Source organism: Peromyscus leucopus, chromosome 7 (genome assembly GCF_004664715.2).
Source record: "Peromyscus leucopus breed LL Stock chromosome 7, UCI_PerLeu_2.1, whole genome shotgun sequence".
NCBI classification, from domain to species: Eukaryota; Metazoa; Chordata; class Mammalia; order Rodentia; family Cricetidae; genus Peromyscus; species Peromyscus leucopus.
In genome coordinates this window covers 21,092,433-21,109,702 of record NC_051069.1, presented here as the reverse complement: position 1 = coordinate 21,109,702, position 17,270 = coordinate 21,092,433, and the positions used below count along the sequence as shown (strand labels likewise).

Here is a 17,270-nt window from a genome sequence, read left to right as displayed (position 1 = left end):
ATTCAGATAGAAAGCAAAATTGGAGAACACCTAAAATCGATTCTCTGAAACTTTTAAGACTATATTCTTATTAACTATAGCCACCATGTCAAACAATAAGTCTCATGAACTCACTTTTTCTTGGACTGGGTACTATCTCCCTGGTCTCTGGTTATAACCATTCTATGTCCTAAAAACATCATTTGAATCCTTCTGGCCATCTAGCTCTCCAGCTCCAGTCCTTCAGTGCTTACATACCTTGGCCTTCCGGCAGCCACAGAAGGCTAGTACCTGCTCCTGTGCTGGGGTGTAAGTACCATTTTCATTTATTTCCTCACAGGATATGCTTTCCTTTCTTAACCAAAAAGGCCCTCTCACAAAAGGCATCTTCAGGCAGTCGGCCAATATGAAATCCTGCAGAGAGCTAAAAGAGAAACTGAATTCTGGAATTGAGGTCCACCTTGACTGTGAATCCATCTTTGTGATAGCATCTGTGCTAAAGGTAAGGATAGGCCACCCACTGTGTACCCCAGACTTAGCTCTAGGTGCATAATTCATTCCATTATTAACATTAGTTCTGCTTGAAAAGAACCATGATAGATTTGGAATTAAAAAAAAAAAAAATGTTAAACAACGTCACAAAGCCGGTATTGAACTTTGATGGCAACACCAGTAATGTAACAACCAGATAGACTCTTGTTTTTCCCTCATGATAGTCAGCTCATTACCACCCCAGGCACAAAGACAAACCTCAGTTAAACTGTGTAACATCACCAGGACGCGCAGAGGACATTTGCCACAACGAACATCCTGCTTTTCTGAGTTCCTCACTCTCTACCTTCCTAATGAAGACCAAGTTTTCAAAACTGAACTTGTATTAAACGTCTGAAAGAGTTTTATAACTTTGCCATAATAAAGATACATTAGCCTTAAACTAACACAAGATTTGCTGATGCCCCCTACAAACCCACCCGCTCCTGTAACTCCTCACGCACTCCAGCAGGAGAGCAGGGATGGCTGGGCCTTCGCACCTTCCTTCACCACAGTTAGAAAGTTCTAACATATTCTCTTCTCCATGGTCTTAGAAATGTCCTATCATTTTGTAAAAGAAACAAGAACTAAGCTGTGAGGAGAGCTTTTGACCACAGCAATAGTCTCTGCAGACCCACCTCAGACTTCTATTTCCCAAAGGGCTGGGATGCGCTGAGTCAGGGGTAGAGAAGGCCCCAGGGTCATCTGAGCCATCGGGTGGACATGGCTTGTCTTGCCCTGCCCCAGCTGAGTGGCCAGCTGCTGATAGAGTCGGCACCACGGCTTGTGAGAGCCCCTGTTGTTTCTTGATGGGCTGTGTCTAAATTCTGCTGTGGGCTTTGGCAGAAACAAATACCATTCTGGAGAGTGAACTAGGGCCATCCGATCTCTTGTGCAGGTTTCTATCACTCTTCAGTCCCAGGATAATACAGATACATGGTATGCTTAACCTTGACTAGACAGGTATGTCAAAGACAGATAAGTACCGTCAGTTCTTCCTTCTTCCGGAGAAATGGGTTTTCTCTCTCTCCTTAATTTAGGCAGATTCAGCCTGTGTTATGGAAAAAAAAAAATCCCTCGCTCTCTACTTGACAGCACCACACTTCTTAAAATCCTCTGCTAAATAAGTTCCAAAGAAGCATGGCCTTAAGTGAGTTGTGCTTCTGCTTGTGGGGATATTTTCTGTGTAAAAGCAAGTGAAAGATAAAAATCGCCCCAATGATTGAAGACTCTGGTTAAGTGGGTTCCACATAAGTGAAATCTCATCACTGTGTAATTGTGGTTTTTATTCCCATCTACTTCATTTGGTTTTAGGGAAAAAGATAAAGCTGGAGCCTTTGTTTTATTTTTTCTGTACATAGCTTTAAAAAAGTCTGAAGTCATTTAGGTCTTTATTTTTTTTTTTACTTACATGGTTTTGCTTAAATATAAGGTTAGCTCTTCAGACTGTCATTGAACAAAAATTGCTCAGGATAGTGTGACTCTGAGCCTCCCTACCTCAAGGGAAGCTCATCAGTCCACAGACTCATCCCACATGAACCAGAAAGTTGTTGGCTTAGGCTCTGGTTTTGAAGGAAGGCATTTCATTGAACACAGCAAGTCCGTCGTTGTAACTCAGAGTTGACTCCCCATCTGCCTCCCCTGTGATGTTTGATTTCATAACATGTTGCTCCAGCTGTGGGGAGTGCACTGCCACACTGCAAGTTCTCTCTCAAGCATGGGTTGAAGATTCAATGATGTTTTTCTTTAAGACAGATCATACGTGCCTCTTCCACTTGGATTTAAAGAGAGATTCACAATCGCTAACCCATTTTTGAAGTAACAGATTTTACCCCTTCTAAAGCTTCAGTGCCACAGCTGTGATTGATCTGGAATTATGACAACTAGAGGCAGCTTTTGTGAGGGTATGTTTGTGTCACATTGTGTAGGTGCGTTTGTGCTTGAAGAATAAAAACGAAGGAAGGCAGAGGCAGTCCATCTTTCTTAACCCCAAAAATGGTGGTGGAAAAGTTAAGGAGGCAGCACATGTACAAAGTCTGTAAAATTATCTCGACATCTGGTTACAGTTGACTGGCTTCCCTTATCCCCTCTTAATAGTCCATATGACACATTTATCACAGTTCCGTACCAGCCTTCACTGTGCCAACTTACACTTTACATTGTCATATGCAAAGCAGCGAAGGGTCTGTTCCTGCCCCCAACAGAACCCATAAGCAGTGAATGAGAGCCCCACATAATCAGCTAATTCATCTTAATACATTATCGGAGCTTCTGTGATACAGAAGCACTAAGTTGTATGTTGACTTTTAAAAGCTGCAGAGAGTAATTATGACTTTAATATGCCTCATTTCAGACTCCCACCTGCCTCTGTGGTGTCAAGAGGTACCTGTGAAGTTAGCCAGGTGCGGCACCAAACTGAGTTCTCCCTGCCTGATGCTGATTTATCAGACTGCGAGCTGAGCCTTGTTAGTGCCATTCCAGAAGAGACAGAGACAGGTGGCCCAGAACCAATGCCAATGCTCTACAAGAACCAAATTCAGTTTTTTAGCTTTTGATAAACAAAGAGCCCCCCCCCACCCAAACAGCTAACACCTGTGCTTCTAGCCTGTTTGTGGCATGGTCTGGTTCTTCTCCTCCCATCTCCACCAGCGGTCTTAGCAGAAAAGATAATGTAATGTGGATATGTGCATTTCCTCTACACAAGGCACACGTGCTGACCCTCGTCCCTGGAACCCAGCTATGGGATGCTTTATTCTTCAGATACATAAGGACCTTTCCATGGGGTGTAATAAGAATGAGTCATTGTACACCAACACTGGAATCCAGTGTTCTAAGGTCATAGCCACTTGCTTGATTCATTTCTGTATCCCAACTATATCAAGCAGTACACAGCCATTGTGAATAAGTACATATAGAGGGGTGGGATGAATGATTGCCAAATTACAGCACTCACAGATAATTGGTACATTTCCTTGAAGTTGCTATTTTAAAGAAAGGGAGAGGGAAGGATTTGAGGTGGTGTAGTGCCATATCCAATCACATTGGTTTGTTAAAATGTCTACAGGCTAGAAGTTTCCACTGAATAGGGTGCCTTCTGTTTTTTCAACATTAGTCCAGAATTGATTATTCCAATCTGTCCCGAGAAAGATGTCAACTTACATGCTTCCATGTACACTGCTCAGCGGAGTTGACAGGGCTCTTTTTTCAACATGTATTTTGCATGAGAATGATTCAAATATATGTTTTTTTCCCACCTAGGATTTTCTGAGAAATATCCCGGAAAGTATTTTTTCATCAGATCTGTATGATCACTGGGTCTGTGTAATGGACCAAGGAAACGATGAAGAAAAAATTAATATAATTCAAAGGTAATGATTTTGAGTCTGAAAAAACACTTTAAAATACTTGCATGTTATAAGCTTTTCTATTAAAATAATGGCAGTTATCAGATACATGGGGTACAAGATTACAGTTGTATATTTGCTGCTTCTCTTGTCACTGGCCTCTCTCTCTTGTTTTAAAAATGTGTGTGTGTGTGTGTGTGTGTGTGTGTGTGTGTGTGTGTGTGTGTGTGTGTGTGTGTAACTTGCAGGTCCTAGGGATCAAACTCAAGTCATCAGCCTTGCCAGCAAGAGCCCTGACCAGCTGAGCCATTTCAATAGCCCCTAAGTTGTTTTTCATTGTTTTATCCTTTTTCTCAGTGCTGGGGATTGAACCTGGGGCCTTGTGCATGCCAGACAAGCACTCTACCACTAAACCACACCCCAAGCCTTTTCTCCCTAGTCTTATTAACATGAAATAATTATATTGTATACCTCTAGTTATTTGAATCTGATAGAAGCTGAAATCCATTAGTCCATTGGTTGCTGAATCTTCATATAGAGGAAGTATCTACCTTACTAGATGACTCCTAGTGTATTTATTTGGTGACTGAAGTCATGCAGAGACCATGATCTATTCCCTTCTCTCCAGGAAGCCCCAAGTTTGGTAGAAAAAGTAACACACACACAGAGAGAGACAGACAGACACAGAGAGAGAGAGACACAGAGAGAGAGAGACAGACACAGAGAGAGAGAGACACAGAGAGAGAGAGACAGACACAGAGAGAGAGAGAGAGCGAGAGAGAGCGAGAGAGCGAGAGAGCGAGAGAGCGAGAGAGCGAGAGAGAGAGAGAGAGAGAGAGAGAGAGAGAGAGAGAGCAAGAGTGAGAGCGAGAATGTGTGCTGGGTGGTTGTAAAAATGTTTTGTTGAGTGATCATTTAAAACTTGTTATCACTTACATAAAATAAAAACAGTGGAAAACATAATACTTATAAGCTTGACTAACATGAGAATGATAGGTTTGGGGGCACAACTGCTTCTGGAATCTGAGTGGGAGAGCATGGCTCCCAGAACAAACCTGGAAGTCTTCATGGCTACGACTTGGATTCTTACCAAGAAATAGCACTCCTGCCTTCCTGCTTGGAAGTAGATGAGTGCTTTAATCTTATCAGGTTGCCTTTTGTGGGTTTGCTTGGGAATATTACAGAATGTTGCAGGAGTTGTCTGAGTTAAGACACATTGTACTACTTTTCTTGGAAATATAACAGGCAACATATTTTATGCATTCTTCTACATTTTCATTGAGTTATGAAGACAAGATATGAAAAATAATTGCCAGTGCTTGCCTTCTAAGCGCCCCTTGCTCCCCACACCACCACCCATCAACTGTGTATCTGCACTGTGCTCTTGGTTTGCCGTTTGCCGCTTTGATCTGCATGGTTCCCCATGCAGGTGAAGTGAGGGTGCCTGTCTCTACACGTTTCTTAATAAAACGTCCTGCATTTTTCTGTCTTTAGGCTATTAGATCAGCTTCCCAGAGCCAATGTTGTTTTCCTAAGGTATCTGTTTGGGGTATTACACAACATTGAACAACATTCCTTATCTAATCAGATGACTGCATTTAACTTAGCAGTGTGTATCGCTCCAAGCATTCTTTGGCCTCCTACTTCCTCCAGTCCAGAACTAGAAAATGAATTTACAAAAAAGGTAATGACATTTTTCATTTTATGTCCTGAGTCTTCAGTTCCCCATTTTGAAACATTTGAAATTCACAGTGTGCTGAAACACAGTTTCTGTAATAGTTTAAGTAGACTTCCTTGTGTGGGTTTGTTGACCTTTCTTTCCTGGTAGACTATAGCAAGGTGAACATATTAAAAAAGATCAATTATTACTTCGCTTTTCCTTTGAAGGAGGCTGAAGAGTAGGACTAATTCAAACCACAACTGGTAAGAAAGCCCTCCTTTAACAACCAGGGCCTTTGAGTGCAGACAAGCCAGTGTTCAGTTCTCAGTGCCAACATTTGCCAGCCACACAATCCTTAGGGAAGTTCCTTACTGTGATTCCTTTTTAAATGACACAGCAGAGACTGAGATCCCACCCCTCTAGGGCCTGGCTGTGGGTCAAGGGTACAGGGTACCATTCCTTTCATTCACAGCATGGCTCAGCTGCTGAGGCAAAGGATCTATAGGTCAGTTCCCCTCCATCTTGGCAGCACAGAGCCCTCGTAAACGCTCCCCTCCTCCTAAGCACCTCCACTTAAGGAGGGTGGTAGGGAGCCATGCTGGGACTAGTCAGAAGTAGCCCAGGTTTCCTTGCTGTCTGCCTGTCCCTCTTCTTCCTTCTACACCCACAGAGGAGCCCTCTTCCAAAATTACAGCAACTTGTCCTTTACACAAGAAATCCTTGTATAAGTGTTTACTACTGATAGTTGATAAATTTTAATAACAAAGTATGTTTGTCCATCCCAAATACCCTATGGAGGGGGAATGCTTGAAACTGCCCTAATTTAAAAGATGGAACTAGTGATATAAAATGTTAGGGTTGCACCAAAATCATAGATAATTGTAGTCTGCCGATTCAAATTCAGTTCTGTGCCCAAACTACTCTCTAAAGTATTATCAGTTGGCAGTGGGGTTTTCATACCCTTTTGAATGCTTTTCTCTATTCTTTTGCATTTTGTGGCTAAGAACAGGATGTGTATATGAAATGTGACGTAAGAGTTATATGAATAATAACGCTTGAATTCTTTTCATTGGGCACAGGTTTCACTTCTTATACAATTTCTGATTGAAAATTGCTGTAGGATATTTGGAGAAGAAATCACTTCTCTCTTGGGGGAGCTTTCTGAGAGAGGCGACAGTAGAGAACACACCTCAGGTATGGAGAAGAACACCTTTGGTAAGAACTAGGTATTTGTCTATGAAGACACAGAGACCGGTTGTCCCAGAGCCTCTGACTGGGTCAGTGGGGCCCAGGGCTGTCAGTCCTTCCTCAGGGGGCCTGCTGATAGGTCAGTGTGATAGGGTTAAGACAGACACGGGATGAGGACTCGGCCTACGAATTGTACACTGGAGATTTGAATCTTTATTTTATTTATTTTTTTTTTGTTTTGTTTTTTTTTGGTTTTTCGAGACAGGGTTTCTCTGTGTAGCTTTGCGCCTTTCCTGGAACTCACTTTGGAGACCAGGCTGGCCTCGAACTCACAGGGATCCGCCTGCCTCTGCCTCCCGAGTGCTGGGATTAAAGGCGGAATCTTTATTTTAAATAAACAGAGGAACTCTACTATATATTAGAACCTCTGTTGTTGAAACTAGAATCAAAGGTCCAGAGAAGTAGGGAAGTCCTGGTTTGGGGTGCTTCTTACCCCCCAGCCATCCCTAGTGTACTCTAAGACCTCAGAATTCTAGTGTGCTGTGACCCAATTTGAAACAATTAGCATCTATGAGGTCGGGGTGGGGAGAGAGTCTGAATTCATAGACATACAACTTCCATAAGAGAAATTCCAGGACACCAATTACCACTGTGCTTCCTTCGGTCTCTAGTTCTGTGTCATCGAGCATCAGTACTTCATCTATAAAATATAAACAATGTTTAATCTTTACAACATCCTAAGAGTCCAACAAAGCAATAGCCTATGGCCTAACTTTAAAGAGCCTTAGAAAGGCTTCACAGAGACTGGAGTGTGTTTTGTATAACTGTATGCAGCACCACCGTGTGAGAAGGCAGACTCTTACTCAAAACCCAGGTCTGCCTGACACTGGCTTATTTACTTTTATTTCCTCATTTTAGGACATATTTCTTGCTTTGAGAAAATCTTACCTTAAGAAAAAGTCACTTCATGCCGGGCGGTGGTGGTGCATGCCTTTAATCAGAGCACTTGGGAGGCAGAGCCAGGCAGATCTCTGTGAGTTCGAGGCCAGCCTGGACTACCAAGTGAGTTCCAGGAAAGGCGCAAAGCTACACAGAGAAACCCTGTCTCGAAAAACCAAAAAAAAAAAGAAAAAGAAAAAGTCACTTCATTAGAAACTGAGGTGAATCCATACTCCTAGAAGATTTTTGCCTCCAGCACTAACATTTGCAATGATGGAAAGATTCAGGCAGTTAAGATGGCTTAGGGAGAAAGTACTTACCTCCACTGCCACCTCCCATAAGCCTGACACCCTGGGTTTGATTGCCTACTGCTAGGGACCAGCATGGTGGAAGGAAAGGACGAACTCCAGCAAGGTGTCCTCTGACCTCACGCATGCCTTGGCCTCTTGTGCTGCCAACTCCCTCAGCACACAGAACTTTACATTTTTTAAAGATCCTTTCCTTCTTGAAGGTATAAATTTGAACTCTACACATGAAAATAACACAGAACCAGCATGGTTTCCTTTAAAGATAGCCCAGGCTGGATTTGTAAGAATGTTGACCATGGTTTCATTTCTGCCCACAGATATGTCTTGCTTCCAAATGAATGACTCCTCCTACGACAGCTTGGAAAATGAGCTCAATGAGGATGCTGATGCTCCGTGCAGTGACCTGGTAAAAAAACTCGGCCAGGGTAGCAGAAGCATGGACTCTGTCTTAACCCTCAGTGACTATGACCTTGAACAGCCTGAGGTAGAAGGCCTTTTAACCCTGAGTGATTTTGACTTAGATCAGTCTAAAGATGAACACATTCAAACAAAACAACCTCTGGAGTCCAAGCCAGTGAATGTTTTCGTAGCCTACAGGAAGGTTTCGCTAGGGGAACACACTAGGACCCTCATTGGCCCAGGTACAGCCAGCGGCCTGCCTGCAGCTGCAGCAGATGCCCCGAAAGCCCTGCGGCGGCGGCACCGGCGCTGCTCAGAGCCCAGCATTGACTCTCTAGACACAAAGCTTTCCTATTTCCGGGAGTTTTACCAGAAAAAGCTACGCAAGTCCAGCTGCGATGCCGTGCTTTCCAGAAAGGATGAAGATTATCTAAAGCAGACCCAGACCCTGAAGAAAGGGGGAAAGACATGTCTTAAACAGAGTTCAGTCACAGGCACTGACATCAGCAAGAAAAATGCTACTAATGAAAAGATTAAGAAGAAAAGCTTGTCTGGTCATGAAGGAAATCAAGTGACATCTTTCACTAAGTCCAAGCCGGTGGCCATTTCTGTGGCATCTTACAGTCACGTGTCCTCCCAGGATCATCCCAGGAAGCAGCCCTTTGATGCAGATACATGCAGATTCTCCCCACCACACACAGCTGACGCCAGGAAGAGCTCACGGGTTCATCGGCGCTGTTCAGAACCCAGCATAGAGGACCAAAACTACAAACTGTCCTATCTCAGGGGGATCTATTCAAAGAAACAACATAAAACCAGCTGTGAGACAGGCCTCTTGCATGGAGAAGAGGATTATCTCAAAAGGCATAAATCTTTGCAAATTGAGGGGCAGAAGCTCATTAATCAGAGTTTGGTCATGGGGATTGAGGTGGGCAAGAGCAGTGGTACACACCAAAGCACTGAGAAGGTTTTGCCCCCAAGACTGAACCTTTGCCCGAGGGCTAGCTATTCTAGTTTATCCTCCCCAGGCACGTCCCCATCCGGCTCATCAGTAAGCTCCCAGGACAGCGCTTTCTCTCAGATCTCTGAACACTCTGTGTTTACACCCACCGAAACTTCCTCTCCAATAGATTGCACTTTTCAGGCTCAGAGAAAACAGGAAGAGCTGTCTCCTGACTTTCACGGTCCTGGCCTCATATCTGGAATGCCTGGTCCCTCCATGGGGCAGTCCAGCAGCCATCTTGCTTATTTAAGAAAAGGTACCCTAGAGCAGCCATCACAAATGCATTCTGTAACTCTTCACCCCAGCGCATGGTTGAGAAGTGGTTTGGTCACTTTGAAAAACTGGTCCCTCAAAAAGAAAACAAAGGCAGCCAGACCAGAGGAGAGGAAATCCTGTTCCCTGAAAGAACCTTTGGAGGCACCTCCACATGCTTCTGGTGCTCCAGAGGCTGACTCTCTGCAAGAGAGTGAGGAGGGCATATGCCTAAGGGCGGATGAAGGACCTGGAGCTGCCCAGACAGCCCATGGGTGCAGTTCTTCTGCCTGTCAGGACTCAGAGCACCACTCCCGCTCTCCCTCCCACCTGCTGGAGAGCAGACTCAAGCTTTGTGTGATGTTGCAGGAGGGAGAAGAGAGTGGAGGGCAGCACCCTTCTGACAGCCCCTGGGAAGAAGCCTCAGCAAATCTTGGGACTGTGGAGGATGTGGCCAGCCCAGGTGCAGAGCCTCCAACAGGTTGCGATGATGAGGAAAGACATTTAGCCAAAGACAGTTACCTGCAATAAGAATCTGATATCAAAATAAGCAATCTGATATCTTTAAGAACAGGAAGTGGGCTAATCAAAACAAAGACAGTAATTAGTATGACCCCTTTCCTAAGACACCCGGGGCAGGTAGCACAAGGACAATCATTGCTAAGATGACAGTTTCTGTGTTGGTTAAAAGTCTCATCATATAAAGTTCTGAAAGGCTTTTCCTGTTACAGTGTGGGTTAGTCCTTTTCTGAGCTGTTAGGATGCGGACAGGACGGAAGACGTGTCCTTCATTTAAGCTTGCTTGTGTCAGCGGTCTGTGAGTTCACTGTCTTGAAAGACCAGAGTACCTTAAATGAAGATCAGTGACCCACCAAGAGAATAGTAGAGGGAAGCCATCTTTATGCCATGGAACAAAGAGGCGAGAGAGGGACCACTGAGTCATTCAGAAAAGCATGTACATTCACTAAGGAAATCATGGAAAACATGTCCCTGGATCTAAGTCCATGGCTTTTCCCAGTCATGTGTCTTCACAGGGTCATTTTAGGGACCAGCTCATTGATAAAGGCAGAGTAGAGAAAATTAGTGATTAAAGAGCTATGGACACCATGACAGCACAGCTTTGCAAGTGGGTGGCTTGGTTAGTTGTTTGTTTTTCTGTTAGGGTCGGATTGATCCACATCTTTCAGAAATGTAGATAGACAAACAAAGAAGGAAAGATTGCTCACTTTGGTGTCCTCCTCACAGCGCCTGTGCTAAACGTGTTCAGAAATGTATCTTATCCCTGCTTACAAAGGGATCCACCGACAACATTTGCTTTAGTAGTGTAGAAAACAAGTAGCCATATAAGAATTAGAGAAATGATTTTGCAATTTTCCCAGGCTGACTAATTTTGGAGGCAAGGCTGCTGAGAAACTAGAGATGCCATGCTCTGTGCCATGTTGGTAGCAACATTTATGTAATTGAGAAAGGCTTCTTACTGTGCTGATGTCAGTAAGACAATGTGGGTAGAGATGTATCAAATCAGAAAGTTGGATCCTTCAATACTTAAGATGTCACAGAAAAGGCCGCTGACTTAGGCTTCAATGGCAGGTTACCACGTGACACTTTTCTCTATCAATCACACCTCGTTTTGATTAATGGCAGTTTCCTGCAGCAACCCTGCCTATCTGTTTCCACGAGTATCAATTCTCAATCTGGCATCTCTGTGGAGATGTTCCTCTGTATCACTGCTTGTTAGATTACAGTCAACCAAGAGGAACAAAAGAACAATTGTCAATTATCCTTTCATTCCATAGATTGCTATTGATTAGAGATTGACGGGATGGAAGGTTATTGAGTAGAACCTGTTGAGCTGTCTTTGATGGTCACTGTCTTTAGATTTTCTTGCCGAAGTTCTCCAACTTTTCCAAATGGTTTGTGGTTCATAAATATTCAAAGTTTAGACCCCAGAAGTTTATCATGGATTTCTCGCCTCTCTTTACCTTCAAGGCTACACCAGGATGTCTCCTTCCTTAAGAGTAAGATCTTGTCAGTTAGGATGAAATGGAGGGATATGTCCAAAAATAGATGTGCATCCTCCTTCATTTGAGATACTTACCACCTATTAGAAGTTGCCTAGAGTCTATATGATCTCATGAATCCACTGTAGAAAGGACTTTTCACACAAAAACTAGCTTATCCCCGAATTATTTCCCTACCAGTCACCAGGAAACTCATGGCAGATGTTGCTCCCGTCTCCCAAACATCACTTTGTCAGTTGTAGGGCAAGAACCCATCTAAGTATTAACTACAGAAGTGCCACCTACCTCTCAGGGGCACAGCCCTGTTTGCCCTATCATAATTATCCTTTAGAACTCTGTGTCCAAAGAGCTCCTTCATGACACTGGCAATCTCAATCAGCTCTGAACTCGATCCCACCTTGTAACCAACCACTTCCATATGAAGACTCCTAAGTATCCATGTGTATCTTTTGTGGTATTAATATATAAAGTTAGCAGGACGACCCTTCCCTTTAGGGCACACTACTGTCAGAACTGCATGATGTGAATGAAGATCTTATGGCTTAGAATGTCTCTCTGGAAGAATGCCTCCTGAGCAAACTAAAGAGTTCTGGCTTTTTTTTTTCCTTTCATAATGGCCAGTAGAAAATTGTCCACCCAGTTTGAAGCATAGAAGAAAATAGTTGGTAAGGTTCTCCATCAACCATTCTGGCTCTGTTTCCTTAGATGCTCCCATGATACTCAATGTGAATAGTCTGTTAATATTGCTGTAAAGTATTATATGATTTGAAGACAGACATGTCATTTTATTAGACTCCATCAATCTATAATATATTAGACTGATTCTTTATCTCAAATGCTATGAGTTTGTATAATATATCTTGACAAATTTTATTACCGTGTTATGTAACAAATGTGTATTTTTGTACCTTGCAGAAACTGCTGCTAACTTTTAAATTGTTTGGTTTTCAAGGCACTGATAATGGGCATGTACAAAGTCCATGCTGTCTGTTAAATAAAATGTCATCCTGCAGTTAACAGTCCCACAGAGAAATACTGACTGCGGAGAGTTCTTTTGCTCAGCAAGCCTGAGCTCCCTTTGAGTTGAACATTTCATACATAATGAGTTGTGGCCTTAAGTTTTTACTCATAGTTTTTCTAGGGGGAAAAAGGAGTGAAAATTGTTTTTCCTTTTTATATTTTTAAATCTTGTTTACCAAGTAAGTTATGTTTTATACATAACAGTCCCTCATTTTGTCAGAAATTGTGTTTTTTCATTGTATTTCTAGAGTGGTGTGGACTAGTTTGTCCATATGCCAAAAGAAATATCAGCTCAGTTTGATTGTGTGTATGAGATTTTCTTTTATTTTTAGACCGTTCTGATGAGAGACCCAGTTGACTTTATACACACACCAGGATATCTGTGCTTTGAGGTAATTTATGCAGTATGATGTTTCTCATGACTACTATATCCCTGACTTCCTGAGGTTTATCGAGTGGTCTCTGTATAAATTTAACCACTGTTTCAAAGGGATTCAGAACCTAGAAAAATGTATTTCACAAGGTAGGTAGGAATGACAAAAAAAAAAAAAAAACATTTTCACAAATGTTAATTGTATTTCTGCAGTGTGTGTGTGTGTGTGTGCGCGCACACACACACACACAATAAATTCTATCTAAATTTTAGAGAAACAGAAATTTACTTTTAATTAGGACTCAATCTAATTAGTAACTATTTTCTTTATAGTCTACTTTGCATGTCATAACACTGAATCAGAAGGTTCTAGTTTGTCAACCCAATAAGCTCTTTCTGTTTAAAAAGAATACTCCAGTAATTTTTATACTGTGAATAAATTTGGGTAAAGCATTTGCTTCAGTTTCTTTCATTTTGGCTATGAGGTCCTCTCATAAGCAAAGTTCCCTCTGAAAAGAAGAAATCTCTCAAGGTCTGGGCTGCCCACTCTGAGCCCTTCTGTTTTTGAGCCACCTTCATGTTGTGTTATTTCCTTTTTCCTTTTTAAATACAGTAAACCCCTTGAAAATCATCTTTGTACAATGTGAATTCTTCTAGGAGAACTGGCAGAAGGCTCTAGTCTGAGGTCTAATTTGCAAACTTTGGTTTTGAAATCTTGCTTATACATGCAAACTGTTGATACTATTGGATTTGCATATTGTTCTTTGTGTTCCTATTAGACAACATCCGGGCACATATACATTTTTAGATGACTTAAAAGTGTTTTTCAGTATTTTCACTTGTCAAAGTAAAAATAGTGTTTAGATTTTTTTTACCTCACATAGCAATATAAGATACAGGTTTGTAGACATTAAGATTTAAATACTACTTGTTTTCATTTGTGTTTTAGATTACAATTAACTTAAATTTAGAAATTATCTGCAGCATCTTGTGTAAGAACTGAATAAATTGGCTAAAACTTTCTGAGATAGTCTGTTACTCAGAGAAAATAAAAATGGGTACTATAAAGAATTATTCCTTCTCCACAAGATCCAGGAACCAAGATTATTGCTGCCTACAATTTTTAAGTGTAAGGAAATATTTTATAGTTTCCCCCCCAATGGAATAATTGTGAGCATAGAATATCAAAATATGTGAATGCTAATAAGTTTCCTGGATGGCACATCAAACCCATTAGGCAAGCCCTAGATGAGTTAACCCAAGAAAGAGAATCACAGAGACCTCAAAGAGCAAGACTTCAAGAAGATCAACCATTAGAAACCATCTATGAGACTAGAGTAGAAGAGTCAGGATTTAAAATTTTTTTAAAAAAAAGGAGTCCCTATTAGAGAAAAGTTAAGAAAAGAGAAATCAGCCTTAATGGGATTTTCTCCACCAAAAAAAAAGCATGTTATTTACTCCAGAACAGGGTCAGCAGTAGCTACCCAGGGAATGTTCTACCTGCGTCCAGACACAGTCAAGGTTAGAACTGCAGCTGGAAAGAGCCACCCTAGAAGTATCTGAAGTCATTAGTATACCAACAAAAAGCATCTAAAATTATTAGAGAAATAAGAACATCTCAAGGAAAGTACAAAGTAAGGCAATCCGTTTAAGCCAGCAGGAAGAAAATGCTTAAGAGGAAAACTACACAGAGGGAAGTTTCATCCACCAGAGCACAGAAAAGAGTAGTATTTTGTGAAAGGAGTAGATGAGCAAAGGAGAGCCGGGAAGTAATGCACCAAGTCCAACAGACTAGATCAGCAAATAACTAGTCCACACCCCACAAAACAAAAAAAGAAAATGGCCAACTCTCGGTAATGACACTAAGTGTAGTAGTCTCCAGTCGGCATTTAAAAGGTACAGGTGGGCTAGAGTCTGAAGCACACTGCAGCTGTATAGCTGTGTTATCTCTGAAGTCCTTAAAACTTTAGTTGGATGTGCGAAGGGGAGGGGGGGAGAGACACCAGAAGGGGAGAGTCAAAAGATGGAAATCAACTGACCAAATGGGAGTCAAGAACGAGATCACACAGCTCTTCCCAAATCTGGTCAAGTAGACTTCAAATGGAAACAACTCAGAAGAGAGATCAGCATCCTTTACACATAAGAATTCATCCAGAAGACTGAACCTCTGCACTTGGTGTTACAGCTTCCCCGTTTCACAGGACAAACACAGCAAGTCATAAAGGTAAGATGGGCCATAACACAGTGAGAGCAGATGATTTAAATAGCCCACTCTCCTCTTTCAATAGGTTGTCTAAACAAAATTCAGCAAAAATCAAAAACTTTAGAGCTATACTGTTTCAGTTGGATTGAACTGATCTACAAACTTCCAACAGCCATGGGTTACATATTTTCAGCAAAGCACATAAATCTCTAAAATTGAATTATAAATTGAATAAAGTGTGTGTGTGTGTGTGTGTGTGTGTGTGTGTGTGTGTGTGCACATGTGTGTAAAATAATAATGCTGGGATAATCTGCCTTTAAAAAAAGCACAAGACTGAACAGATTTGCTGCTAAAATTCTATTGGACTTAAGGAAGATCCAAAACCAATACTTCCCAAAATGCAAACTGGAGTAGAAAGGGGAAAATGCTATCAGATTAATTCAATAGAACATCATTACCATGGTAACAAAACTAGATAAGGAAAATACAGACCGATCTAATGAACATACATAGATGTAAATTTTTTCAACAAAATACTTGCACATCAAATTCAAGAACACATTAAGAATATTATACACATCGTAACTAAGTTCATTTACTCCCTAGATACAAAGCTCACCCAATATACTCAAAGGTAATATATTTTAAGACAAGATAGAATTACATGATTTCCATGTTAACTGAGTCAGAAAAGGGCACTTGACAAAAGTTTTAATATCCTTCATGATAAACGACCTGCAAAAACTAGGAACATAACAAATTATGTTAAAAAGAAAGCTATAATCAACATGGTTATGAGGAGGACAAAATATTCCCTCTAAAATCTGGAGACGTGTCTCCACTCTCCACTCATTCCATTAAAATACTAAAATATTTAGCTACAGCAGTAAGACAAGAGAAAAAAATGAAAGAAATACCAATAAGGAAAAGGAAGTCAAATTACCCCACACATCAAATAACCCAAGTACTGCATCAGAACTCTGAAAAATCAGCATAAAAACTATTTGTTTTCCTAGATATTATTAATGAACATGGTAGAAACTGTTCCAACCATAATGGCTTAAAACCATAGGGATAAACCAACTATCAAGGTGAAAGACTGTCTTAAGAGTTTTCTGTTGCTGTGAAAAGACACCATGACCACAACAACTCTTATAAAGGAAATATTTAATTGAAGTGGCTTGCTTACAGTTTCAAAGGTTTATTATCAACATGGCGGGAAGCATGGTGCCATACAGGCAGATGTGGTGCTGGAGCTGAGAGTCCTTACATCTTGACTCAGAGGCAACAGGAAGTTAAACAAAGAGACCTCAAAGCCCACCTCCACAATGACACACTTCCTCCAACAAGGATACACCTCCTACTAGTACTACTTCCTTTGGGGGCTATTTTCTTTCAAATCACCAGATTCCACTCCCTGGCCCCCAAAAGCTTATAGCCATATCATAATGCATTCAGTCAAACTTCAAAAGTCCCCATGTCTATAACAGTCTCAGACTTGTTTCAAAGTCCAAAGTCTCTTCTGAGATGCATAGCAATCTCTTAACTATGTTCCCCCTGTAAAAATCAAAATCAAAAAGCAGATCACATACTTCCAACATATAATGGCACAGGATATACATTACCATCCAAAAATGCAGGGAAGGGAACACAGCAAGGAAATACTAAACAAAAGTAAGACCTAAAACTGGCTGGGCAAATTCAAAACTCTGTAGCTCCATGTCTGATGATAAAACACTCTTCAGATCTCCAACTCTCTTCAGCTTGGTTGACTGCAACACACTTCTTTCTCTTGGGCTGGTTCTACTCCCTGTTAGCATCTCTCCTTAGCAGATATCCTATGACTCTGGCATCTCTAACATCTTGGATTCTCCAAGGCAATCAGGCTTCAAGTTCACAGCTTCACACAATGGCCTCTCTACTAGGCCTCCACTCAAGGACACCCCTGACACACACCTGGCCTCATTGGCTCTATCCTGTAACTCCCTTCATCTATCCTTAACTCTAAAGCCAGAACCATGTGACGAAAGCAGACAGGTTCTGCTGCTTG

General features: G+C 41.6%; 1 protein-coding gene across 3 annotated transcripts in view; it reads left to right on the top strand.

Annotated features, from left to right (window-relative positions):
• Arhgap20 (Rho GTPase activating protein 20) overlaps nt 1-14,038 on the top strand; it is an 87,817-nt gene extending 73,779 nt beyond the window's left edge. For all 3 annotated transcript variants that reach the window (XM_028864939.2, XM_028864937.2, XM_028864938.2), the window contains exons 11-15: nt 320-481; nt 3,769-3,878; nt 5,349-5,538; nt 6,594-6,708; nt 8,267-14,038. In XM_028864939.2, the coding sequence (XP_028720772.1) occupies nt 320-481; nt 3,769-3,878; nt 5,349-5,538; nt 6,594-6,708; nt 8,267-10,134 (2,445 nt within the window). In that variant the 3' untranslated portion in view covers nt 10,135-14,038. The remainder of the gene's footprint in view (nt 1-319; nt 482-3,768; nt 3,879-5,348; nt 5,539-6,593; nt 6,709-8,266) is intronic.
• The last annotated feature ends 3,232 nt before the right edge of the window (nt 14,039-17,270 follow it).